This window comes from Vanellus vanellus (genome assembly GCF_965231255.1).
Source record: "Vanellus vanellus genome assembly, chromosome: 1".
Classification (NCBI taxonomy): domain Eukaryota; kingdom Metazoa; phylum Chordata; class Aves; order Charadriiformes; family Charadriidae; genus Vanellus; species Vanellus vanellus.
This window is the reverse complement of record NC_138905.1, coordinates 13,898,129-13,924,600: the sequence shown is the minus strand read 5'-3', so window position 1 is coordinate 13,924,600 and position 26,472 is coordinate 13,898,129. Positions and strand designations below refer to the sequence as shown.

Genomic DNA, 26,472 nt, shown 5'->3' with positions numbered 1-26,472 from the left:
TATGCTGCTTATTTGCATGAATTGTATCCGATCTGTATTGGCTATATACCTCTTCCTTTGAATGCTTTCACAGGGTGATTTTGACTGTTCAAGGATGTTACAAGGCACGAGCACTGGAACCGAAGAGCCGTAGGGTCATAACCAGTGGTGATTGGCCCAGCCTCTCTCACATGACCCTGAAAAAAGCATTGCTGACTTTCCTTTTAACTGCCTGATTGAGCTGGAATAAAACCTCTTGCCTTTGGGTTGTTCCTCGTGGAAAAAGAGACTCTCACCTTGCTTTTAGACAGTTTCTTCTATGGGCTGGTCCTGGGGATGCTGTTACTTTGTTATCCATTCTTATTACATCATAGCTGTTGGGTTTTGACTTCCCTGAGAAAGTTTAAATCTGGGATAAGGGAGGTAAGACAAATATCTACTTTCATCTGTATTTCTGGCCAGGAGCGATGTAAAAGCTTTCACTCAATACATATGTTGTACTGACAGTGTCAGTGTCATGTCCACAGTGTCAAAATTTAAGTTTGACTTCAGAGCTAGTCTGTCTAGATAGTGGACACCTCTGCTGAATGAGTCAAAGGGTGGCTCTTGAGAGGAAGTTAAAAACTGGTCATACGTCCAGGTAGTTTTTAAAACAAACAAACAAAACCCATCTCCAGCATCAGAGTGGAAAATTCATCCCACCTATCTCATACTTGCTCTGAGACTTGCTCCTGACAAGGCTTTTCAACGGAGCTCTGCTATGGCAGTGTTGGTGTTGCAGGTTTACTTCTGCTTGTTTGTGCTGACCAAGATGAGATGAGGTGGCTGTTTAAACTGTTCTCTACATCTTTTCACTCAAGGCGAAGTCTCTGCTCAGCATCAGTGATGCCACTTCTGGTTACTGTCTTACTGAGCAGCTCAAATCACTGTGACCATAACAAGACTGAGTAATCTTCCTCTGGGTTTTGCATGGCTTACAGAAAGACGCTCTGGATTCAAGGTGATTGTGCACACTCCCAACTGACCTGTTATTGTGGTGTTGCTGAATTTCAGAATTCCCCCAGAGATTCTGAAGGCCGTCATGGCCTATTGGGAGATATCCAGTTTTGTTTTGCTTACACTGTAAATACCTACATTGATTGCACATATAAATGATGTCTTGGAGAACAGCTACAATACATAACCTCTCCTGTTGTCCCCCTACTGTGCCTAAACCCTATACTGTAGGAAGCCACTGAAGGTGGAAAGGTTATGGATCTGTATTACCCTTGTTATGTGATGGTACAGTAGTTTCCTGCTACAAAGGAAATACGGGTGCAATGAAAACTGGCCTGAGTTTGAAAAATCTTTTTGCAGGTTATTTATAGCCATCGTATAAGACCTTGAATTTGTGACTCTGACCTGAATGCAGATTCGACCTAAATGAGGCATAAATCTGCATCCATCAGTTTCTTGAACAAATGGTGAAATGCTGGCAGTAAAATTATTCAAGAACTACTAATGTAGTTGGTATCTACAGTGTTGTGACAAAAAGGTCTGGAGGTGAGGAAAACTGTCTTTTGCTTCCTCGTTTCAAGAAGTTTAGTATTCAGTCGATTGGCATGCAGAGTTATTCTGCAAGTTTTAAGAGTTTAAAAATTTTTAGACATTAGTAATTCTTTTTTGCACAAGGCACAATCATGTTTCATTTAACCTAAAATGAATGGTGTTAGTTGTCTTGAAAAATTGCAGAAAATTGTATGAAGGACAACTCAAGCCATTAATTACCATCTTGACTTGAAAGTTCAACTAATTGTGAAAAACGAATCAGTGAGAATGGTATAGAAGGCTTAATTATGTAGATAGCGTATTTTATATGGTACAGTTAACTGAGTTTCTTACTGTATTTAGTAGCTGTTTTCTTCAGTAACAAGCTGTTGGATTTTTTGTAGGTAAGTTAATCGATTCCATTGAAACATTTAATCAACTAGAGTGTTGTAAAAACATTCTCTTAAAAATTATTTGCCTGAGCTTTCTTTAGGAACATCTTCCCTTTTAATCACATAGCAAGGTAAGATGAATAAGAGCTGTATATCTTCAAAGAAAGACTTAAAGGGAAAATCAAGATTAAATGCAATGTTTATAATATACTTGTGCTGCCAGCATGAACACAAAACCTAGGAGTGAAGGAATAAGAGGAAAATAGTGAATCCAGTAACTTGGAAATTTTGCTTTTAAGCAGTAGGGGTTCCCTGGTTATGAGTTTTGTTTCGTTGTTTGTTTCTTTAAGTGCTTTGCTTCCTTATGCTGTTTGGTTTTATATTGTTGGGTCTGAAAATCATCTTGTGGTCTGTTGCAAAAAAAAATCTGAGGCTTTTTTCTGTTTTGAATTATCAATAATTGTTCCTGAATTGCTGTAACACTGTTAAGCCTGTTATTTGTAGTGTGTGCTAATTTTAAAGGCCTTTTTTGGTTTTGCATCAAGACATGCCTTCAACCCAAAGCACTCAGTCTACTTTCTAATCGCATGGTTTCAGACTAGTAGAAGTTTTCATGTTATTTGCTCTTAACCTATAACTAACTGTCTCTGCTGTGTTGTCTTGCATGTTTTCACTTGATGTAATGTGTTCATAGTTGCCTCTGCAATAAATTGAGTGTCCTAAGGAAACAGTATGATTCAGAGATAGAAAGTTATAATCCCAGTTCTTGCATGTGTAATGAGTATGCTGCAGTTTTCTAAAATATCTTAGAACATACATTAGTAACTTATTAACTGAAACTTGATTATGCCTTAGTAATTTAATGTTTTGTCTGTGTATTTACTTGCTCATCAACAGACCACAGGTCCCTCTAGTCTTCTTCACCTTTGTAAAACAAGCCCATTATTGGCAGTAGGTGTGTTGCTTAACTATTATGCCGAACATAAATTAACTGCAACTGCAATTGATAGTACTGCTAACTTAGGTTGGAATTAATATGTAGATGGTATAAAAATAGTTTCAGAAATGAGGGAGAGAAAAGGAGACTTTTGAAGTGATCAGCCCACATTTTGATAATATGTCTGTGTAAAGCTATCTTTAGTTATTAACAGTGTGGAAGACATGCCTGGTTCTAACATTTTTGTTAGGGAAAATACAGGTTTGGAAAGATGGAAAATGCTGATCCTATTCTTACAGTACCTAATTCTTGAGTATTCTGTTGGGTTTTTTTTACCTGTTCCCAGTTTTAATGTGATACTGAAGAAAGTAGGATGTACTCCTTAACTGGCTCCTTTCAGTACTGTCATTTGGCCTCCTCTGCATGAGGACCTACCAGCATTGTCTTCACTGACTAATGCTTCTTTATTGCATTAATCTCCAGTTAATGCAATAACATGAATTCCCGTCTTCTCTGAGAAAATCCCAAATTGAGATAAGATGCTATAAAATACACTACACCATTTAATGCTGAAATTATGCTGTTCTCAGTCCCGTGGCTAATTTTGGAGTGATTTTTCTTTTATGTGGTTCACACAAGCTTCCTCAAACGCAATGGGGTTTTTAGACCTGTCATTGTCCTGCTATGAAACATGGAAGAGCTCCCAGGGGACTGTAGTTACCAGGCTTGTCTAGTAGTTGCTTCAGCAGGGATTCCCTTGGAGTACCTAGAGCTTGGGAGTTAGTAAGTGTTGCTAGAAGAGAGTGCCAAGGTAGTGAGCACTCCTTCTTGTATCTTGTTGTTTCTATCAGTTCAGCTTGCAATCTCCTTTCAGGGCTTTATTTCAGAGAAATAGGTTAAATCCAGACTGCTAGCCTGTTCCTTACAGCCAGAGCCATCTGACTGTTGAGATACAGTGAAGCTTTTCTTTTACAGAACCAGGTCATTCTTCTTTCATTGTTTGTGCTTGGCTAGTATTTAGGAAGGCTTTTTCCTTCTATCATGAGGGCTAGGAATTTTTAAAAATAATTGTTGTTTGAAAGCTGACAGGAATAACATGTCACAAGTGTGTGCTGTTTTTAAAATACTCCTAAAGGCAAAGTGGTGAAAGGGATACTGTCAAAAATTAGTTTTATCTGTAATTACATATGTATGTACCAAGTATTGTATAACTGTTTTTAATTGGCAGCTTAGACTCTTTGGACATTATCTTGCATGTAGGTCTTCTCGTGTTTTCATGCTGTGCTTATTTGCAACAACAGATGCAAAGCATTTAATGTACGAATGTAAACTGCAGAGATAGTTGGGAGACTTAGATGCAAGTATGATACCTGAAATTATACTAAACTCTGCGTAATTTGTGCTACTTAACAGCAGAATGAGGTAAACGGTGATATCCCATGTGGGACAGTTCAGTGTTCATTCAGCCCAACTGGATCTGACTTCCCCAGAAACTGTGGGCTAAGCTGCGCTGTGCCCCACTTGCCTCATGCAGCTCCTCTTCTGGCAGAGTGACTAATGGAAACCCATCTCACTGTGTTCCTTTATTCCTTTCTATTGCAACCCAGACCTGCAGAGGCAGTCCTGACTCAGAATAGTTCATCCTCTGGCTGAGTTTATTAGCATCAGCTTGTCTCAGTGTTTCCCAGAGCCCTCAGTGGTAAGAAAGCAGTATAGGGAAACTCCAGTTGGATTCGCAGGGACTTTAAGCTAAAATACTTCTGGAACCAAAGCAGTTCTAGGAATTCAGAGCCCCATTTGAGGAGTGATATATCTGAGTCTGCACTTGAGCTGTCTTTTGACAAAGGCATCTCTGTGTTCAAAGTATTGGTAGAGAATCTGAAACCTGTGTAACCTGACCATAGATAACCAGAAGATAGTTGTTCTGACGTTTTTGTGGTAGTTTGGTTCACATTGGTCCTTACGGGTACATGTTTCTCACTGTATAAAAGTACTAGGAACTTTATTCTGCCCTAGTAATGTTTATCTAAATTATTAGGATGAGGGCACAGTTGAACATAATTCGCGTGTTTTTCTTCCCCTGCTGCTAGTCAGCACAATGCCATGTCAAGCTTATGATAGAAATAGCTGTCTTACAAAATGAGTGCATTAATACAACATTATTAAGTGTTTCCTAGTATCTTCTTTTATGCTTTGTTATTTTTTTTAAGGTAATTTTTATGGAAGTTTTTCTTTAGTTTTCAGGTATTTGAGTATTTCGTAATACACTTAAGCAAATGTCGCAAAACAAAATATATTTCTGTGTGTTTTGTGTTATCTTGTGACTCTGCTGCTATAGCTGTCTGTGTAGAGCTTCTGAAGCCTATTGTAGTTGCCTGTTGTCACATAGCAAATGAACCATGGATGCCATGGATTATTCTAGCAGTTGACATTTGGCTCTATGATATGTACTGCCCCTCAGGTAGGGCCAAAAAGGAAATTCAGTCAAACATCACTGTTTACTAGCTGATGTTTTGACCATTGGAAATGTCATATAAGACTTCGGAGACAGTTTGAGGACTTCAAATAAGCAAAGCCCTCATGAAATATTTGTCACGCTTTCTTTGAAAAGAAGCCCAGAAGGGAGTCACGAGAACTTTTGTATCTTAAATAAGGTTCAGTCTTTTAGTGAGGTCTTCAAATCTCAATAGGCGGTATAAATATTTTTAGTCCACAAACAACATTTCTATGGTGTTAAGCAATGAGTCTTTACAGGCTTTCTGAAGTGTTAAATAGATGAAATAGATTGACGGAAAATCAGAGTTCTGTTTTTCTTGAACTGATTGAATGGCTTCTGATTGGAGTTCTTCTTAATATGGTAGGATTGCACAAGTTGGGTTTGAAAAGCTGGTTTGTCTTTTTGTGAAAACTCTGAAGTTGAATTGTAGTACAGACTCTAAAACCACTGTGGAAGCTGGAAGTGTGTTTCTGAAACTCAAATTGTTTCAAAGGCTCACCCCCCCCCCCACTGTCACATGTGGTAAGCATTTGTCACCATCCCACAAACCACTTCTGTCATGCAGTGAATAAGCAGAATTAAACTTGAGCTTTTCTAATGAGAATGGAACTTAAGACCTTGTGAATGTAGTTCTTTAAGTGTGATGAATAATGACTATACGCTTACTTTTTGACCATTTTGGTCTTAAAAGAATATATAAATGAAGATTTTTGTGATACCAAAATAGCAGTTCCAGTGACTATGCAAGCGTCACGGAAGCGTCCACTGTTATCTGTAGAGGCACCAGGCTGGATCTCTAATGTCCTTGCTGTTGGCATCCGAGTATTTTCTGGGAAACGATTTGGCAGTTTACTGACTTAACCCAAATGAGTGCTGCTTTGTACTGTAGACAGTTATTTATTATGAATTAGCATGAAACTGGACTGTGACGGATCTTACTGGCTATCTTGTCATCAACTTACCATAGTCTGAACAAAATTCTTTCTTCTGCTGCCCTGTCATTACCCCCGTTCTGCTATTGAGTACATTCTTCTCCTCCTGGTCACTCGAGACTGTAACCTAGGAAGCACTAAATCTCTTGTATCCTACAGCAGGCTGTGTGCGCACATTACAATAGCTTTCTACAGAAACTTTCTATTGAGTGTAGGGTGAAATCTTCTGTGGAGTCTGACACTTTTTCATTCCTGTGGTAGTTTGTTCAAAGCTCAGTTTTTAGAAGTCTTTCCTTACTCTTTAGTCAATTCTTTCTCTTCCAAAGCATGAAGTAGATGCTATTCTATGTAGCAGATACTACTACAAATCATAAAGAGTACTACTTACTCTTGCTCTCAGGACTGCACTTACTTATCTTCTATTACCCATGTGACAGACCAGCTGATAAACATGCATTGAAAGCATGGGTCCTAAAGTATTTTAGGAATAGATGTGTGTTAAAATCAACCTGTATTTCATTTCCAGTCTTAGCCTCAGAGCTGGGCTGTGCTAATCCTACTTTCCAGTCTGTTTAGCAGATTGTACAGCTATTGAATCATGCTGGGGAGAAGGTGATGCTGAATTCTCATAGCAACACTTTCTAGAAGATGAAAGTTGGTACTGGTTTCTCCAGTCTTTTTGGCTTACGATAGGTTCAACTTGTACCTGTGGAAGTGTGTTGTGTTTTTTTTCTTGCATGCCTTTAAAATGGTCTAAGGCAAAAAGGATTATCTTTCTAGGGTGCTTTTTCTTGTATCACTTCCTCAAGCGTATTCTTTTTCTTGCAAAATAACTTCTGCTTCTACTCATAGGTTTTAGAGGTTGTTTTTTCTCTAAGCATCTTTCTGTTACTTTTTCTAAGCAGCGTCATGGCATTTGTCCCACAAAAATCAGTCAGATGGAAAAAAAAACCCCAAGACCTCACAACCAGAGAGAGATGTGGAACAATATACAAAATCATATTAGTGCCTGTGCTTGGAAAGTATCATTGTCTTTGCTCCCCCCTCCCACCCCCAAATTGGAGGCTTATAGCCTATTTCAAAGTATTTCTTAGTCTTGCAATTCTTACCTGATATAGCTAAGTTATGCATATTTATTTTGCTATTTCTGGACTCCCGGTTCTGTCCAGTCTTAGGACAAGTAGTATTTTTTATTTTGACACAGGTAAGTGCAGTGTTACATGGGACAATATGCCTCCTATGTGTAGTAATATTCTTTGTCTGTTACAAACTAGGTTTCTCTGCCTGCTATGTATACAGGTTATGTTGAGAATTTTAGTGTTCCAAAGATGAGTGTAGTCTGCGTGGAAGCTTCGTGTTGCTGTTTACATTTCTTTTCAAGAATTGAATCTTCCTATTCTTCATAGTCGCAATGTTTTAGCGCTTCAGTCACTGTGCAGTCAGAGACATACTGTCCAATCTCCAAATATTTACTGTATGTATTGACTAACTGCAAGATTTTCAAGAGCAGTGTATTTTAAGACAAAAAACCACAACTCTGTGTGCTAGTACTGTCACTTTTTTTAGCGTTCAGTGATTTAATCTGTGATAAAGTGCTTGGATAAGAAAAAAAAAAGTCTGAAAACTGGTACTTCTTGATTTGCCTTCTTTTAAATCTTACTTTGCCATTGTTTTTGCTCTGTACGTGACACTTATGGATTATTATATGTGTAGTATTAAACTAAATTAATGCAAAGTTTTATCCACATTTGCATATAAAACTTGCTGTGTTTTCACTATATCCAGACAAATTTTATGAAAGTGTTTTTCTCTATGTAGCAGAAATGCTAAATTTTGTGTGGTCTTTTTTTCCTTTTGCTGGGAGAATTATTGGAGGACTTGAGTTGCCAATTAATTTTTCCTTCCTTTTTTAAAAATTGATGTGTGCAGTGAGTGTCCCAAGTGTTTTAGTAGTTTTAGAAGAATTCAAGAAGAAAACTGGCTTTCCAACCAAACTGTCTTATTTATGATGTCCTTCTGCCTGTATGTTGTTGCATAGTCGGTGATAAACAAGATTTATATTTTTAACGAGCAACCATCCTCCCCCATTCCCCCCCAAAAAGCAAGCCATGAACATTTCAGGTCTTCAAAGATGATAATCAAGCATCAAAGATGGACGGAGGGGAACATGAACAACCTCTATCCTTTACCTGTGCAGAATACCACTCAATGGAAACGCTAAACTTCTTTGAAGCTACATTCTCTGTTTTCCTCTTGATCATCTTATGCACTACCATGGCGTCAGTGTCAATAGAATGGCTGGTTTTGCAACCACCTTGCTTTAGCTGGAAGCCAGAGTTAAGTATCTGAGTTCTTCAGGTCTTTTTAAATCTGGATGTCCACACAATCAAAAAGAACAAGCACTGCTGAGTCCTCTTGTATTTTTATTTATTTTTTTTTTTTTATTCAAGGAGAATTTATATTCTTTTCTTCCTCCTCAGTTTTAAGGTTGCAAAGGCCTATTTTGGGATGATAAAAGCTGTATTGCTCTTGTTATTTCCTAGATTGCTGGAAGGCATGAGCTGGATTCTGTTATTAGAGGTTTTGACTGTTTCAAATTTCTAGGATTTGAAATAGATGGAGAGCGGGAAAATGGCATATTATTGTGAATACAGCAGACCTCCTGTCATTCATGTTAATTGCGAAAACCTTGTGCCCGCGGTGCAGGAAGCTTCTTTGTCTGGGTGTGCTTGAACAGGGAGTTGGGCCTTAGGAGTTGCTGCCTGTTAAAAGTGAGATTTGGCTTTCTGTTCAGTTGGCAGTGTGTTGGAAGCTGTGTGCTTCAGTGCAAAGTACCTGCTGCTAACAGTTGTTCCTGAGCCAGCCTACTTTGTGCTCTTCCTCCAGGTATTCTGAGCAATAACAGATTTTTCTGTTTCTCACGGATATTCTTAGTGTAGTTGTTAATCTCCAACAGGGCAGTGTATTTCCTAAATAAAAAATAGCTGTATTCTATACTGCTGCCGTAGTAGCTTTTCCAAAGTTCCATGTCTCATGATGTACAGAGCTGGTTTCAACTTGGTTGTAAACTGCTGATGAGCTAAAAGTACTGGATAATTAGATTTTTAAACTTCATCATAGTGAATATTGTAAAAGGAGAGAAGACGTATTTTTGAGAGTTCTTTTTATACTTCATTGATGAAGCTAATACCTAGTGATGTTTCTGTTATCTTGAGATTTGAAAATATAACATAAATGTTTTATTTCAGAGGTTAAGAAGATTATCAACAAAATACAGGACAGAGAAGATCTACCCAACAGCCACTGGAGAAAAAGAAGAAAATGTTAAAAAGAATAGATACAAGGATATATTGCCATGTAAGTCTGATTTTTGTGTTAATAGAAGACAAAGGGAAGTGCTTGTTATTCTTAATGTATTTTGAATTTTATGATTTGGCTATTACTGATATGCAAAATTGGAGATAACTTTTGTAAAATTTTTATTTTTAATTTGGAAGGCAAAGTAAGTGAACATTTGTATATTTTATTAGGACAGCTGTCATGTAAAGATAAAATGTGTGCTAAGTCCCAAACCCTATCAAGCTGATATTTTCATTTTAGCTTGTCATAGTCTAGCATTTTACTAGGAGCATAACTGTATTTTTTTCCTTAGGAGCACGTTATTCATGGTAGAAAACAAATATCAGCATAAACTCTAGATCAGATTTTAAGGAGCCTTAAGGAACCTGGCTTTGTGGTTTGAAGTAAAATAGATCTTTTTTGCTTGTTTGTATCCTGCAAACAGTGTCAGAGAACTTTCATTGCTGTGTTATCTTTGGTTTGTATTTTGCTAGAGCCCAAATGAAATTCTGTTTAATGTACAAACACAGAAAACAAGAGTCAGAGCAGAATTTAAATTTTACAACCACCAATATGTGGATGTAACAGATCAGTGATCTATAACGACAAGATTGCCTGTTACAAGCAGCTCACTTTGTGTAGCCCATGAGACCATGTATTTCAGCAGCTCTTACTGTGCTTCTCAATATGAACAGCTGACAGTGAAATTAAAGGATAGTCTTCTGACAAATGCCATTTTTCATATCCCAGAAGATGAGCAACAGATACATTTTACTCTGCTTAGCTTTCTCGGAAGTGTTAGGAGGTTTATAACCAATTTGAAGTTGAAAATGGTCTTAAGCATCATTAGCTTTCATTTTCGAAATGTGTTCTAGTAATACACTCCAGTGAAATACTGTGTGTTTCAGATTGTTGTATACCTGTGTGCTGTGTTTTTCTAGTGCTGGAATTTTTACTGTTTATCAGCACTTGGCGCAACACTTCCAGCAGTAAACTTTGCTCTAAAGCCACAGGCCCTAGATCGTTTAACAAGGTGGGCATGGTGCTTGCTGCTGCAAGGAAGGAATGGCACGTGTATTCAAATTTTGCTGGAGGATATATGTATAACATACACCACATGTGTGGTACTAAGCTCAACTGCAGCAAAATAGTTAAGTATCACTGGGGTTTTTGTGTTTGTTTTGTTTTTTTTATTGGGAGGAAACATGCTTAATGGCTGAAGTGAAAAAGAGAGGGGAAGTTGTTATGGTTGTCTTATTAAGAGTTGTTATACTCTTTCTTCCATTCTGGCATGTTGGTAGATCATGAACAATATAGCAGAATCTTGGTAGCACCTAGACTGAACTGATGAAATACTTAATAGCTAGTCCTGTAGTGAATGGCTGAGACTAGAGTGGTAGATGTGCTTTTCTTTTGTCTACATTAAAAAAAAAACAAACAAACTCAGTCATTGGGATCTGAAAGGGTAGACAGATGACAGTGGGGAAAATGAGCAAACCTCAAAGCTGGCATTGAGGAAAATTGAAGATGTATTTTCAGTTAAGGCGAGAATATCTTCAAGCATCCAAAGGTTCCAGCAATAAAAGGATGGGAGACCAGCTTGACAGAAATGAAAGTGAAGACATGTTTTGGAAGAGGAAGGAAGATGGTAATTTGCCTATCTTTTATAAATCCAGGAAAGAACTTACATTTGTAACTTAATTGGAGATTAGTGCTGTTTTTATCAGAAATTGTTACTGCTACCAGAGAGACCAGTACCTCAATACCACTCAATACCGGTTTCAGAGTAAAAGATGTGTGCACGTTCAAATTACAGTTCACTAAGCCATCCCAAATGATAGTTAAATGAAACATGGTGTTCGCTGGTTGCCTGAAGACACCAATTAGTAATTGTGAGCTGAGCCTTTAAGCTATATATAAATGTCAAAGCACTTAATCTTCTGAACCTGGAACCTGCATTGGAATTTTCTTTTGGCGAATTCTATTTCAGACCTAAAACAGTGAAAGAGCTAAGCTGTGGCAGATACAGGCAGGCTGGAAATCTTGACATTTGGAAACTGCTCTAGAATTTTGGATCCACTGTGCTGGGAAGATAGGAGACCTCATTAGCCTACTGCTTTAATTAGTCAGATCCATCATTTAAAAGTACTTTTTCATATTAAATCTGTGACACCGTTGCATGCTTGTAAAATGTTCTTGTTTTTACATTATATGTGAGTATAATACAGTGTAATATGTTTTAAAGGGTTTCTCCGGGCCTTAATGTGAGAGTGTGTTGTCTTTAGTTCTGTGATCTAAATGTCTTGTAATCTACACTTGTGCTTTTTTAGGAAGCATTACATGGTAACACAAACATTTTTTGCATGTTATCAGGACTCTGGCAGAAAATTTCACCATCTTGGAAGCAAGTATCTTGGAAGCTTTTTGGAAGAGCTTTCTGTATAGAAATAACTCCTAGCATGTAGTTCGTGTGGGCATGGTTCCCTGTTCTATTACCAGTGGTGTTTTGACAAAAGAAGACCCCAACCAACCATATTTCCTCGTTTTAAATAGACTTGTTCTTTAGGTTTTTTTCTTGAATTTAGCACTAGTAAAAGTTTTAGCAGCTGTTCTGTGGTTGAGGACTTGACCCTGGGAGCAGAAAGTAACAGAAATTGCTTGAGCAGATGCTGTTTCTGCAGATACTTCTGTTCCCCAGTTCAAAAGATAATTTTTTTATCTGGATCTCCAACTAAAACAGCCTCTATTGTAGAGATAGTTTGAGTGATTTTTATGTGATAGCTAGGAGGTGTTTGTATCAACAAGAGCTGGAAGGAATGGTGAACCTACCAACCACCTACCCTCCTTACTAAGAATCATCAAGTTGTTTCTGTGTTAAAGATGCACTTTATTTTTTTTCGACACCAAAAAGAATTCCAAGATGTTTAGTTTATTCTGTCAACAAGTAATAAAGGCTGTCTTTAAGAATGCTGAGGATTTTGGTCTCCAAAGATCTGCTATTTTTATAAGAAGCTTTCTCTGAGACAGTCAGTAATGCTTGAGGCAGAAATTTGAAATGTCATAACCCCCTAAATGAAAAAGTCTCTGCTTATAGTTTAGAAGTGCCCCAGCAAAGTGCCTAGACCAGTGTTTGGGGGATAGAAGTCAGTCTATGCCTGAACAATAAACCCCAGTTCATGTTTCATGTTGCAGTACTTGGTGGAGTCCTCCTTGGCAGAGACTTTAAGACCTGCCGGCTGCTTTAACTCTGCACTGGTGTTCTTTTCTTTCTGCTTTCTGTAAATATGCTTTTAATTCTGACCATTATGATCTGTATTAATACTGTGTAACTACAACTTTGATTGCTTCTAATAAATTGAATTTTGCCTCTTTGCAATGAATCGCTCCTGGAATTCCAGTAACTGGCACTTCGTAAACTTGAGTGTCAGAAGCACAAAGCACTAGGAGCTACTCTGCTTATCCCTACCTGAGTTGGTTTACCCATAAATTAAACTGACTGACTGACTGGCTTGATTTATCTTTGGGAAACATCCTTTAATGCTTAATTTCTTCTATACATACAATATGTACTATATACTGACAGGCCAGTCAGTCTCACCTCTGTGCCTGGCAAGACCATGGAGCAGATCCTCCTGGAAACTCTGCTGAGGCACATAGAAAACAAGGAGGTGATTGGTAACAGCCAGCATGGCTTCACCAAGGGCAAGTCATGCCTGACAAATTTGGTGGCCTTCTACGAAGGGGTTACGGAGGCGGTAGACAAGGGAAGATCAACTGATGTCATCTACTTGGATCTGTGCAAAATGTTTGACACTGTCCCACACGATATCCTGGTCTCTAAATTGAAGAGACAGGGATTCGACAAATGGACCACTCGGTGGATAAAGAACTGGCTGGACGGTCGCACTCAAAGAGTTGCGGCCAACGGCTTGATGTCCAAGTGGAGACCAGTGATGAGTGGCGTTCCTCAGGGGTCGGTACTGGGGCCTGTACTGTTCAACATCTTTGTCGGTGACATGGACAGTGGGGTCGAGTGCACCCTCAGCAAGTTTGCCGATGATACCAAACTGTTTGGCAAGGTAGACATACTGGAGGGGAGGGATGCCATTCAGAGGGACCTGGACAGGTTGCAGAGGTGGGCCCATGCCAACCTCATGCAGTTCAACATGGCCAAGTGCAAGGTCCTGCACATGGGTCGGGGCAATCCCAAGCACAAATACAGGCTCGGCGGGGAATGGCTGGAGAGCAGCCCTGAGGAGAAGGACCTGGAGGTGCTGATTGACGAGAAGCTCAAAATGAGCCAGCAGTGTGCGATCACAGCCCAGAAGGCCAACTGTATCCTGGGCTGCATCAGAAGAAGTGTGGCTAGCAGGTCAAAGAGGGCAGAATCACCTCTCTACTCCACTCTCCTGAGACCCCACCTGGAGTACTGCATGCAGGTCTGGAGTCCCCAGCATAAGAAGGACGTGGACCTGCTGGAGTGTGTCCAGAGGGGAGCCATGAGGATGATCCGAGGGCTGGAGCACCTCTCCTATGAGGAAAGGCTGAAAGAGTTGGGGCTGTTCAGCCTTGAGAAGAGAAGGCTCCGGGGAGATATTATTGCGGCCCTCCAGTACCTAAAGGGGGCCTACAGGAGAGCTGGGGAAGGACTTTTTACTAGGGCATGTAGTGATAGGAGGAGTGGGAATGGCTTTAAACTAGAAGAGGGCAGGTTCAGATTGAACATTAGGAAGAAATTTTTCACTTTAAGGGTGGTAAGGCACTGGCACAGGCTGCCCAGAGAGGTGGTTGAGGCCCCATCCCTGGAGGTGTTCAAGGCCAGGCTGGACGTGCCCTTGGGCAACCAGGTCTAGTGGGAGGTGTCCCTGCCTATGGTAGGGGCATTGGAACTCGATGATCTTCAAGGTCCCTTCCAACCTAAACCATTCTGTGATTCTATGATATATTTACTGTTACCTATTGATTTACATGTGTGTAATTCTTGTTATAAATTCTTCTTTTAGTTGATCATAGCCGGGTTAAATTGACCTTAAAAACTCCCCCACAAGATTCAGACTACATCAATGCAAACTTTATTAAGGTATGTATTACTGTCTTAACAGTTCTTAAATTCTTTTTAAGCTTTTATTTCCTGTCACTGCATTTTTAATGTTATAGGCTGAGATAAGAATTTAAAGCTGCAAGGGAAGATTTTCTTCTATTGTGACTTGAATAAATTTGCAAGCATGATGCCATTTATAAAGCAACTTTTTAAGTTTTAATATTACTCTATGTAAGTATTATATAAAATAATTTATTTTAAAGTGGCAGGCAACCAAATTGAAACTTTATACCATAGGAAAATTCAGATGCAATTGTTTTAACAGTTGATAGTGTTAAAAATACCAAATTTTGAGAGGCTGTTTTTAGGGATCATAAATGAGGCGTTTGACAGATTATGTTAATATGCACTTCTTGCCATTCATGGCAGAAGTATGGCAATGGAATTATAGCTAACATTCTTAAAGTCAAGCCATAATTTCGCTAAAAGCCTGTTACACTTTTGTTTCAAAATGTGAGTATCTTGGGCTTTCCTTGCAGTCTTATTCTGACGCTGCTTCCACACTGTAATGCTTATTCAGAAACAGGTGTTCCTATAAATCTCACTTCTTCAATGTTTAGCTTGAAAAGCTTAATGTAAATGTCTTCAAGCTTTAAATAAACGAATCTTTAAAGTTTTTGATTTTTGAAATGTAGTATTACTGGGGGGGGGGAACTTAAATTTGTTCAAGGACATGCTTTTTAGCAGAAAGATTTTCAAATTTTCCTCATTAAATGTTTGAGTAACAAAGAAAATGCGGACTTAAAGGAAGTCTTCAGAATCTGAACATACAGAAACTTAGTATTTTCTGTTACAGTCTCTGGCAGCACAGTAGTAGTTATAATCTTGGTTTCCCTTGAAATTACCAGCAAAATTCTCACTAATGTAAATGGGACTCGTATTTCATATTTAACCTTCCTTCGTATAGATAAAAAAATACTCTAATTTTATATGATTATAACCTAAAGTCTTTTTTATTCAGTGCTGATAAATTTTCTTTACAAACATTAATGTATTCTTTGTTCAATCCTAGGGAGTACATGGGCCAAAAGCATACGTTGCTACCCAGGGACCATTAGCAAATACAGTAATAGACTTCTGGAGGATGATATGGGAATACAATGTTGCAGTAAGTACCTACTTAAAGACCAAAATTGGGTATTACCTTATTTCATGACATAGTGATTGTGTATCTTTTGCCTGAGCTGGCTGTTATCAAAAATGTTGACAGTGATTTAGTACATTTACTTCTCAAATCTTGTTTTTGTACTTTAAATAGCATTCTATATATCATTAATATTATTTATTCAATTTAATAGTGTAAATTCAAAGTAATAATTTTATTGAATGAGTATGAAATTGTGCATATTTATGAATAGGTTGGTGCTTGATTACATCTGTCCTGTAGGAGACCTTCCTACTCTGATTTAATGTGGACTGACAATATCGGACACGGAAGCAGCATGTAAAACAAAAAAAATAAAAGCCTACCTTTCTGTTTACGCTAATCTTGGGTTACTTATTGTTTTATATTTGCTACATCTGTTTAAACAGACATTGTCAGGAGTTAACTTTTAAGTACTGCTAAAATTTGATATGTTCAACAAATTATTTCTGAAAATATTTTTTTGCTTTATATGACACTTAAATTGTGGTTACTTATGGTAACAAATAGCTTACCTGTTGGTGCATTTTTATTGTGCTATTCACGTTAATGTATGTGAAATAGCTTCACGTAAGAAACCTGATTCTTATTTTTTTAAATAGGTTTTTCCACTTACTTTAAATAATCAATGTAATTTTAAGCAAATATAGCTGTTTCTTCCTGTCAGCAAATGGTTCTATATTTTTATGATTAATTGTAGACTTTACAGTCAGGCTGAATAAATAAATGCGGTATTTGGATAACAGGATAACAGTGAATTCAAATCAAGTAGTCTTAAAATGTTATGTTAGCGTTGTAGATTATATTGTGCAGGATAAAACTTGGGTACTATTTTAGAATTAAAAGAGCATGCACCTGCAGGTAGGAAAATAGTATTATTTAGTCTCTTCAGTAGTAACCAATTAAGGAGGATCAGTATCTGCCCAAATAGAAGCAAGCAGTGAAGTATTGGTGAATTTACTTGATCTAGAACCAGCTAACTTTGAGCATTTTTTTTGCCTTCTCAGATAATTGTAATGGCCTGTCGAGAATTTGAAATGGGAAGGGTATGTATACTAAACACAAAACTAAATGAGCATTGCCCGTGCAGAGCAACGTGCCAATACCTGTGAAGCTTTATATGCCAAATCCATAACTGTAAAACTAATCTGCCAGATTGAATGAGAATGCCTATCTTTATGTTTGTATGCATAGAAAATAATGAATGCAAATGCTTTTCTTAGCTATATTTATAATGTTCCATTATTATTTAGCTATTACCTCAGTGGAATATACATGTTTGTATACAGAACTGTACCAGTGATCTTTTTCTGGTCATGTCACTATGCGAAAAAAATCTTGGTGTTTATGGGATGTAGGCCAACTATCAAAATCCAGAGTCCTTCAGAATTTCCTGTCAATTGATACAGCTGCAAAACCACTTTGTCTTTTAAATGTATCTACTGTATTCTTTTATTCTTCCCTGAGAAGTTAAAAAAAAATAAAAAGTGGTCTAGCATTGTGAATTCCAAACTCTCACAAAAACTAAATTAGCTCTCCTTGCTTCCCTCTGTATGATGCATGCTTGCGCATATGTGGGCAGTCATGAATTTCATGTCCTAATTTACAAAGTGTCTTTTGGCTGAATTTATTGGTCACCTGGACTTTTGGTTTTGTTTATATTTTGGTAACCAAAAGAAAAGACATTTTACTATCTTAAAAGTCCAGCAAGACACCAGTAGGCAGATGTTAAGGAAAAGCACTAAATAAGAGAGAATAAGGCATTCGAGATTATAATTTTGTCTGCTCTGCTTCTGTTAATCATCATCTTTCGGTACTACACATGAATTAAATTAGGATTCTTTGCTTTAACAGAAAAAATGTGAGCGTTACTGGCCTCTGTATGGAGAAGCAGCTGTAACCTTTGGACCATTTCGTGTTTCTTGTGTAAGTATAAAACTTTATAATTAAGTTTGAAGGATTTAATACTTTTTTAACTTAAAATAACTGTTCAACAGTTTGTATTACAAAACAAATGCTTTTTTAATTGTTTGGTACCAAATTTTACACAAATACTCTCAAAGGAATGCAATGTAAAACAATGTGTTTATCTAAGCTGTGTATTTGGGTTTCTTAAAGTAGGGAGCCTGTGTGCCTTGGTCTTGTGTCTTTTTATGTATCATTTCTTTAGCTTTACATGATGTAGTTTTGAATACTGTACCATACTCAAGACATCAAATAATATTCCTACAGTTGTCTCTCTCTCTCTCTCTCTCTCTCTCTCTCTCTCTCTCTCTCTCTCTCTCTCTCTGTTATGACTTATGCATTCTGGGTGTGCGTGAGAAATGAAAGTAACACTGGAATAGGTTATTTTCCTTAAGTTACATAAAGTTAATTATCAAGAATAAAGGAAATCGAAACTGAACTCCTAATTTCTTTTAACTTGGTTTCCTTGGTAACAGATACAGGTTTATCTGAAAATACTTCCTTTGCTTCTATTATTGCCTTTAAATTCAAAGCAAAAATGAATAGCAGGTCACCATGAGGTCTGAATCTTTTCCTGGAGAATTCCCAGGAGGTAACTGTCAAGTAAGCTATGATTCCAGAAAGATGGAGGAAACCTGAACATGTCCATTGCATGTTGTGCCAGTGTTATCAGGAGTTCTGACTGCTGAGCGTAACCACTAGAACCTCTTCCAGTTTAGATACTTGCTCATAAATGATAACGTAAGGATTTCTGGCAGATTAATAGGCAGGAAGAGGGACTGTGTATATCTCCTACACCAAGCACAGCAGGGAATTGAAGTAACAATTCTTTTGGCACCTGCTATCTCAGCATCACGCAAGAGTATACCCCAATGGGTTTTTGCAATCATCTTTCCTTGGTAGAGAAAGCTGGGTAGTAAAAGAAATCATGGTGCAATGACCATTTTCACAAAAGGGGACCACTTACGTAGCAGAAATTCACTTCATGAATTGTGAGGTTTTCAGGGCATGGGTGAGGATATGGTATGCGTGTGTGGGAGCGTAGCTACCAAAATCAATATGGTCAGTGTTCCTTAGGTGTGGGGATGGTGTCTGGTTGCCTTTGTACACACCTTTTCATGTATCTTTATTTCTTCCTGCTTTAAACACGTTTGTGGCCTGTTTGTCCAACTTCTAGCTCTTGATCACATGATCGAGCCTTCACTTCTAGATGATGCCAAGAGCCATCCAGCCTATCACATTGTGTTCAATGACAGCCCAATTACTTAAGGGAATTACTTAAGGGAAGAGAATAGAAAATCATCTCCATATAGGATAATCCGTGTACTTGTCAGCTTCTAGTGATGGACTATCAGGACTTCCTTAATTGGGTGTTGCCTCTGGATTATTGATATTTTATAATGCAATGGATGATGAATTTGACAATTATTTTTTTTGTTTGGGTTTTGTTTTTTGTCACTTATTCTTTGACATTCACATTGTGTTGTTGGAAGGAAACATTTCCTGTGCTTTTATTTTTAAACTTGCCACCTGGTAGTTCAATCGGGTTCTATTAGTTACTATTAGGATATGAATGAAACCTGGCATTGAAGTGTTGAGTATAACTGTCATCAGTATAAGTGATCTTACTGTGAATTTTTTACGCTGGAGTTCATCATCGGACTTAACTGTTCACTTACAGTTACTACAATTACTGGTAGAATTGGTCCATTACAAATTGATCTCAAAACTGTTTTTTTTTTTCCTTTTCCTTAAATCAAAATCATGTGGATTTGGACAGGAATTACTGGTATTTTCTAGGTGAAGTTCTTAAAGGTGTTCAGAAAAAGCTGGCATGCCATTTTATCAAGCTATTCTTAATCCTACCTTGAAATAGTCTACCAAGAATTAAGTACGCTTCAAGTTCATCTTGTCAGAAAAGCATATACTTACAAATTTTAGTTTATAAAGATTCTGAGTAGCCTTTTCCTACCTTAAATTAATTTTAAAATTGGCTTGTGGGTTTGAGGTTTTTGAGGGGTTTTTTTTTGCCCTGTACCTACTGGGTGATGGTCACACACCTGGCAAGTATTTGTGAAAAAGGATCGTGTGTACATTGTAACTGACTTCTCAGCTACAGCTGAGAATATATTACCTTTGGGTACAGTGCTGTATATAGGCTCCATTGCTGCTCCTGTGCACTATCTCCTTTAAACCTGGAAAGTGTTGTGATTGTTTTCTTGATGGAAAATGGTAAATTCCCAGTAGAAGATAGGAACACACTCAAGCATATATGCAGTCTCCTAAATTCACTGTGGGAAGCTGTAGTGCTAAGCTTTTAAAGGCATCTTCGAATTGTGATATTACTGATATTTTAAGTACAATAATACTTTTTGGTGTCTACAGTAGAAACTTTCCTTGGTGTTCCAAAGGCAGATTTGAAAATTCTGGGAGCCTAGAAGCCATGCTTTTCAGTCACAACCAAGATAATTACAATGATCCATTCAGATGCACTGTTGATTGAAAATAATTGAAGGGGGAAGAAATGAAAGGAGATATCTCAAGATAGAGTGATAAGAAGCTGAAGTTGAGACAGCAGAAACATGTTAGAAGGATTGCTGTGGGAGGCAATCTGAAAATTAAATAAACATATGGAGAAATAAAGCAAGAAAAGTACTTTGAAATACTCTTACAAGGCTTATTGATGGCTTCAGGAGTAGGCTAGACAATTATTGGTTTGAAAACTCACATTGTTATTTTAAGTAAAAGTAACATCTTTCACAGATATCTTGTGTAGCGAGCTAAGTGGCTGCTGTTTTAAAATCAATGTCTTGGTTTCCCATCTTTTGGGGAAATTGTACATATAAAACCAGTAAATTAAAAAAAAAAAACAAACAAACAAAAAAAAAAACCCAAACACCTGAGTTTAAAGTTTGGATTTTTAGTTACATCCTGTATCCTCCATATTGATCTTTTTTTCCAATTCATTACTGTTTTCTCATGTTTAGGAAGCTGAGCAAGCAAGAACAGATTACTTCATTAGAACATTATTACTTGAATTTCAAAATGTAAGTATACAGTCAATTCTGGTCTCAACTTTAATGGTGGTTCAAAGGTCTCTAAAATGATACAATTAAGGAAACTCATGAAAATATCTTCACTTTTTTTAGGTGTTGACTCTGTATGTATGTAAATCATCAAGCTTAGAAGTGATGTTAAAAGCTTAGTATATAAAAAAAATGAGTAGTGAAACTCTACTTGTCTTTTATGTATGTTCTTGGTTAGCCAAAAGTGTGTGATGGTCTTCAATAGCATGTGTTAACAACTGGAAATCTTCTGTCACCCTAGGAGATTTCACCGTTTACCCCAACTGAAAATATGATGACAAACTGAATCAAACTTGTCAAAAGAAACTGTTTCCTCTAGTTAGCTTCTTTTTGGGTACAGTATGTGTACTTGTTAGAATTTGCCCTATACTTCCATTTATTGTCAAGAGGGTTTTACAATGTTAAAAGATATTCCTGATGCCTGTTCATATACTTGTATTGCCAAATAAAAATATAGCAAGAATGACAACAATGTATTGATTATTTTTTTTTCCCAAACTTTCTCACTCTAGCTTGTAAAAAGTTTCTCTTTTTGGAATTGAAATAGATACAAAAAATATGGCATGTTCTTGATTAAGTTGAGGTGCTTGTCTTTTTGTGTGGAGAACTTCTGCATGGGAGAATTGTATGTACTATATTCAAGGGTCAAGATAGACTTTTTAAAAAGTGAGCTTAAGACTTTGGAATTCTTGACGGTTTGATATCCTAGTGTTCAAGATTTAGAATTGAGTTTACCAGAATACTTGCCTGGTAAGCCATTTGTTTATGCTATTTAATTTGGCGACTGTAAATGATTACAATTAGTTTCTTTATGTAAGAAATTGAGTTTGTTCATCTTAGTGAAAACTTATGACACGATCTACTGTAAAATGAGACCTGCTTCATAACTGAGTATGTTATGTTAATTGTGAAAATTGTCATATATTCAGTGAAATAAAAGCACTTGCATTCTCATATAAGCATTAAGAATGAGTGATTTAAGCCTTTCTTGCAAACTTATACTTAAATGTCAAATCTGAAGTGACTGCTTATTTTTCTAAAGAGCAACTGTCAGTAAATAAAAATAAATGTAGAGCTGTCCTACAAAAACATGAAGGTTGACAGTTTATTCCCTCTCATTTTAACTGACATCCTGTATTAAGAAATTATTTATTACAGGTTAGTCTCCCTTTATGGTTATGTTTTCTTTAGCAGTGTTTTCTTCCCTTTCAACATTTGATGTCATGTCAGTTATGAAAACTGTTAACTCATGAGGGGGGTAATTTTGAGGGATAATTTGTGTCTGCAGTAGGGTTTGCAGTGGAATGCACAAACTTAGTTCATTTCTGTTAGTGTGTCCTGAATGCTTATACCTGACTGTGCTATGAAACTTTTTAGATAGCAAAATTAACTGCATAATAATTGTTGGTTTTGCAACATTTATTGAAATGGTGCACTTAAAAGCAGAACAGAAAAGATATCAAAAACCCCAAAGCAGAACCTATGTTACTCTTAATACCTGAATTTAATGAGAAATGGTTACTTCAGAAACTGTAGCTAATTTATATTTTGCTTGCATAGACTATACATGCAAATCATGTTCAGCTACTTGACTTCCATTAGTTCTGTTCCAGTTAATTTCTATAGGATGGCTGCGTACTACGTAAAAAATGAGCAGTAACAAGGAGCTGCAGTTTGCGCTATGCTTTTGATCTTAGCAAAGAGCTCAAAGTTTATGTTCCTTTAAAGAGTAATGTAATTGTAAGGATTAACAAGGTAATGTTAGTAATGAATTACAAACTTTTCATCTTACTTTGAAGAATTCTACGTGTAGCCTTGAACTGAGGAGGAAAATTTGTATAGGAAAATATTCTTTTAAGTTCACTTTCTGGTTTTCCACAATAATGAAAAGTTTTGACACTTCTGTAGAATTTTCAATAGAATATCATACAAAATACTATGCAAAAGAATTTAAAATTCATATAAATATACAAAGTTATTCTAGTTTCTAGGAGGAAAACCAGTTTGACTGAAACTTGAAGATTATTTTAAGCTAAAACACCAGGTTCTTTCTTAAAAAGTGGCAGTAAAAAAAGGACTGTGAAGGTTGCTTTTAATTTTTAATTTCCATATAAAAAGCATAAATTCAGAATATTTTTTTCTGACATTCTGCTGATGTGAAAAATCACTGGTTTTGTCTTTTTAAATGTAATTAAGTAAAAGTTCTTTGTGGACCTTAATAGGCAACAGTACCTTTTTTCCTCTCTAATGATGACATTGGTTTTACATAATCAGTTGGGGTTTTAAAATTTATTTTCTTAGGCTAAATTTTCTCTTGTTTTTACTAGCTACAGCATTTCCATGGGTCTGAGAAAAGTAAAGCGTCAAAAATAGTTGGTTCAATTGGAAGATTGGATAAATTTCCATGCTCAAAAGGCCCACTATGTTGCTTCTCAATTAACTAAACAGAAGGTAGTATAGTTCTTGAAACTTCTCAGCTGTAATGTTGATCAAGAAAGTCATACACCTTTCTAGTACATTGCTTTGAGGGTATAGTAGAATCCAGAGGTGTGACAACAGTATGGAAAGGTGCAGTAGGACTAGCTGTACTGCAGATGGTTTCGCTAATGATGAGAAAGAGGATTTGGTCTTTCAAGAACTCAGGTACCTGAGTAACTAGGCTGTTCTAAAGCCTGCCTCTTACCTTGTCTTTAGTATTATTGTAACATGAGCTAACTAGAATAAAAGTGTCCCTGCTGTTGTTGCAAGTGTGATCCATATTTAGATATGGCCTGAATTATTTATTTCATTTTCTTAATTTCCATCCGCATGTGCGTGTACATGCGCACACACAATTTATTTTGTAAGGTGACAAAACAACAAAACACCTTCATTTTTTTCCAGTGTAAGTTACTGGAGTATGATTGGAAAAAGAACCTTTCACGGTGGTCTTTCCCTTTATTTCTTCTTTTCAAAGTTTACGACTGTAAGGACAGAGAATCTTCTAACACAGTACAATGTTGTGCATCCTTTAACTCAGAGAGGGCCTTCTGTGAACTGTCCCATAGAGCTTTCTTCTGTGTATTAGCAGCACTCAAAATACTATGTCAGAATTTCCCTTTTGTTTTTCTAATTGGTGTAAGCTACAATTTTTTTTTTTAATACAGTAAATGGCTTGTCCACGCTTAATCATGCAAAAAGCGTACTATTTATTTCATACAAACTCCTGAAATATGTATTATCGTTAACACCTTTCTCTCTCCTTTAGGAGACTCGTAGTGTCTATCAATTTCATTACGTTAACTGGCCAGACCATGATGTCCCTTCGTCTTTTGATTCTATTCTGGACATGATCAGCTTGATGAGAGAATACCAGGAACATGAAGATGTACCAATTTGTATACACTGCAGGTATCAAATATATTTATTTTTAAAATTTGTATAAATTTTAATTTTTTTGAAGACTAGACTTTTGGTATGAGATGTACTAGTTTGATTCTAAATCACAATTTTATTTATTATTTTAGTTTTCTAAAAAGGAATATTTCCTCCTGTCAAAACTCTGCTCAAAATCATACCATCTTCATTGTCTTAAAACTCAGGCCACAGTGAAATTTTGCTTCTATTTCAGTTTAAGATCGACTGTCAATCAGAAAAGAATTAGTCTTTGAAAGAGAAACTGTTTTGTGGTTCTTAAGACATTTAAATCCTCATTAGGACAGAACAGACTTTGAGGATCGTTACAAATCAGATATGGGAGTGAAGGCTTCATTCTTCATAGGAGAGACTATGCAGCATGTCCCATTACTACCTAAGAACTTTTCTGTCTGTCTCCTAATATGACAAAAAAGATCTCTAATCCGCAGTCTGTAGTTTCTGGTTGGTAAGTCTTTCCTTCTGATTAGCAGTTTCATCTTTGACCTGAAATTTGTCTAACAAAAGGATCGTTGAAACTAAACTGCCATAAAAATGTTTTGGTGAATTGACAGATTTTAATAATTTCTCTGGAAAGTTCTTGCCTATGATATTTGATACTTTTTAAAACAACTGAAGTTAATATATCACATGTCAGAAAAAATGAATTCAGATTCATAAGCCAGGAGATGTTAAGTTATTGGGGGCTTATTAACTTTCTAGAGCTTGGTTATTATCTGAAAGTGTCTATATAGACATCTACTGTCTTCAGCTGCATTCTTTTTTAACTTGTGACTCTTAAGTAATTGAGGTCTAAAACTGTAAGAAACTTACTTCACACTGGAATCCATTTCACTTTGTCCTGTTTCTCTGGAATGTCAATACAGTTGTGAAGGTTGGTTCTTTACAACTGTATAATTATAATGTAATAAATATGCATGCATTATAGCTTGTTACCTGTAAAACAGAGAAACTCATACATACTATTAGGAATAATAAACGTGATAGTACACTGACATTTTTTATAACTTTTGGATTTGAGTTTTCTAGATAAAAAGCAGAAAATAGATATGATACTAAATCAGAAAAATGTGGGAAGCCTTTAAACGTATTCTATTCTGCCATTTAACATATGTATCATTAAACCTGGACAAAATCCCTACTTTTGAAGCAGTGGTATGCGGGTCTGCCTCCTCGTGCGCCCGGACCGCAGTTACGGTGTGCTTGCTCCCCTCTACCTGGCCGCAACAGTGGTAACTAGGAATAGTGTGACGAAAGAGGCAATAAAAATATCAGCATTGAAGCATCTTTCACGATTACAGTTCCAATTGGCTGTGAAAAACTTGCATTAGAAACTTCACTGCTCCATCTTGCACTGCTTTTTTATTATTATTATTTTTAAGACACTATAGTGTCAGGTTGAATGAGCTTAAAATTATAGGGATTTTAATACATTTTTTTTCATGTTGACTCAGGAAAGATAAAGCTTGTAGTGTCTTTTTAACAAATTAAAATAATTTCTAACATACTTAACTGTTTATGTTCGTAGTGCAGGGTGTGGAAGAACAGGAGCCATCTGTGCCATAGATTATACATGGAATTTGCTTAAAGCTGGGGTAAGGAACCTTAAAAGAAGAAATTTTGTGGCATTCTGTCATTTCATAACAGTGATTGATTGAATTGCCAAAAGTTATAAAATAGTGACATGTTTAAGACGTTTGGGAACCCTTGACAGGTTGGATGTTTAATTTCATTGCATTCATGCTTCGGTATGAACTAACTTTCCTTTGACAGCAAGTTTTTATCTAAAAAAAAGTCACTGTAAATTCTAAATATTTTAAAATATATTTCAATATAAAGTGATTTTGAATTCAACTTGTTCAGTGTCTCTCCTTCCTCTTACAGTTTCTAAAGCCTGATATTTCAAACATACCAGGATAACTTCATTCTGGGGTTTTTAGGTTGCGAAGTCATATTAATGCTTTCATTGGATGTTTCAAAATACTTGAAATGCTCTCATCTGGTCTAAGTCAAATGTTTAAAACAATTCTGGAGAGGAATTGCTTTTTAAAAGAAAATTTTAATAGCTGCAGTGTGGAGAGAACAGATTGGTTTTACCTACAAAAGTTAAACATACTTTTGTATTGCTGTTCTGACAGTTATGTCACTGTAATTGACTT

At 36.7% G+C, this 26,472-nt stretch overlaps 1 protein-coding gene across 1 annotated transcript in view; it reads left to right on the top strand.

The window, feature by feature from the left end:
- PTPN12 (protein tyrosine phosphatase non-receptor type 12) overlaps positions 1-26,472 on the top strand; it is an 81,627-nt gene that overhangs the window by 23,315 nt on the left and 31,840 nt on the right. Inside the window, exons 2-9 of the mRNA XM_082492009.1 lie at positions 9,513-9,621; positions 14,607-14,683; positions 15,717-15,812; positions 16,856-16,894; positions 17,703-17,774; positions 20,801-20,860; positions 24,147-24,289; positions 25,842-25,908. Coding sequence (XP_082348135.1) covers positions 9,513-9,621; positions 14,607-14,683; positions 15,717-15,812; positions 16,856-16,894; positions 17,703-17,774; positions 20,801-20,860; positions 24,147-24,289; positions 25,842-25,908 — 663 coding nt within the window. The remainder of the gene's footprint in view (positions 1-9,512; positions 9,622-14,606; positions 14,684-15,716; positions 15,813-16,855; positions 16,895-17,702; positions 17,775-20,800; positions 20,861-24,146; positions 24,290-25,841; positions 25,909-26,472) is intronic.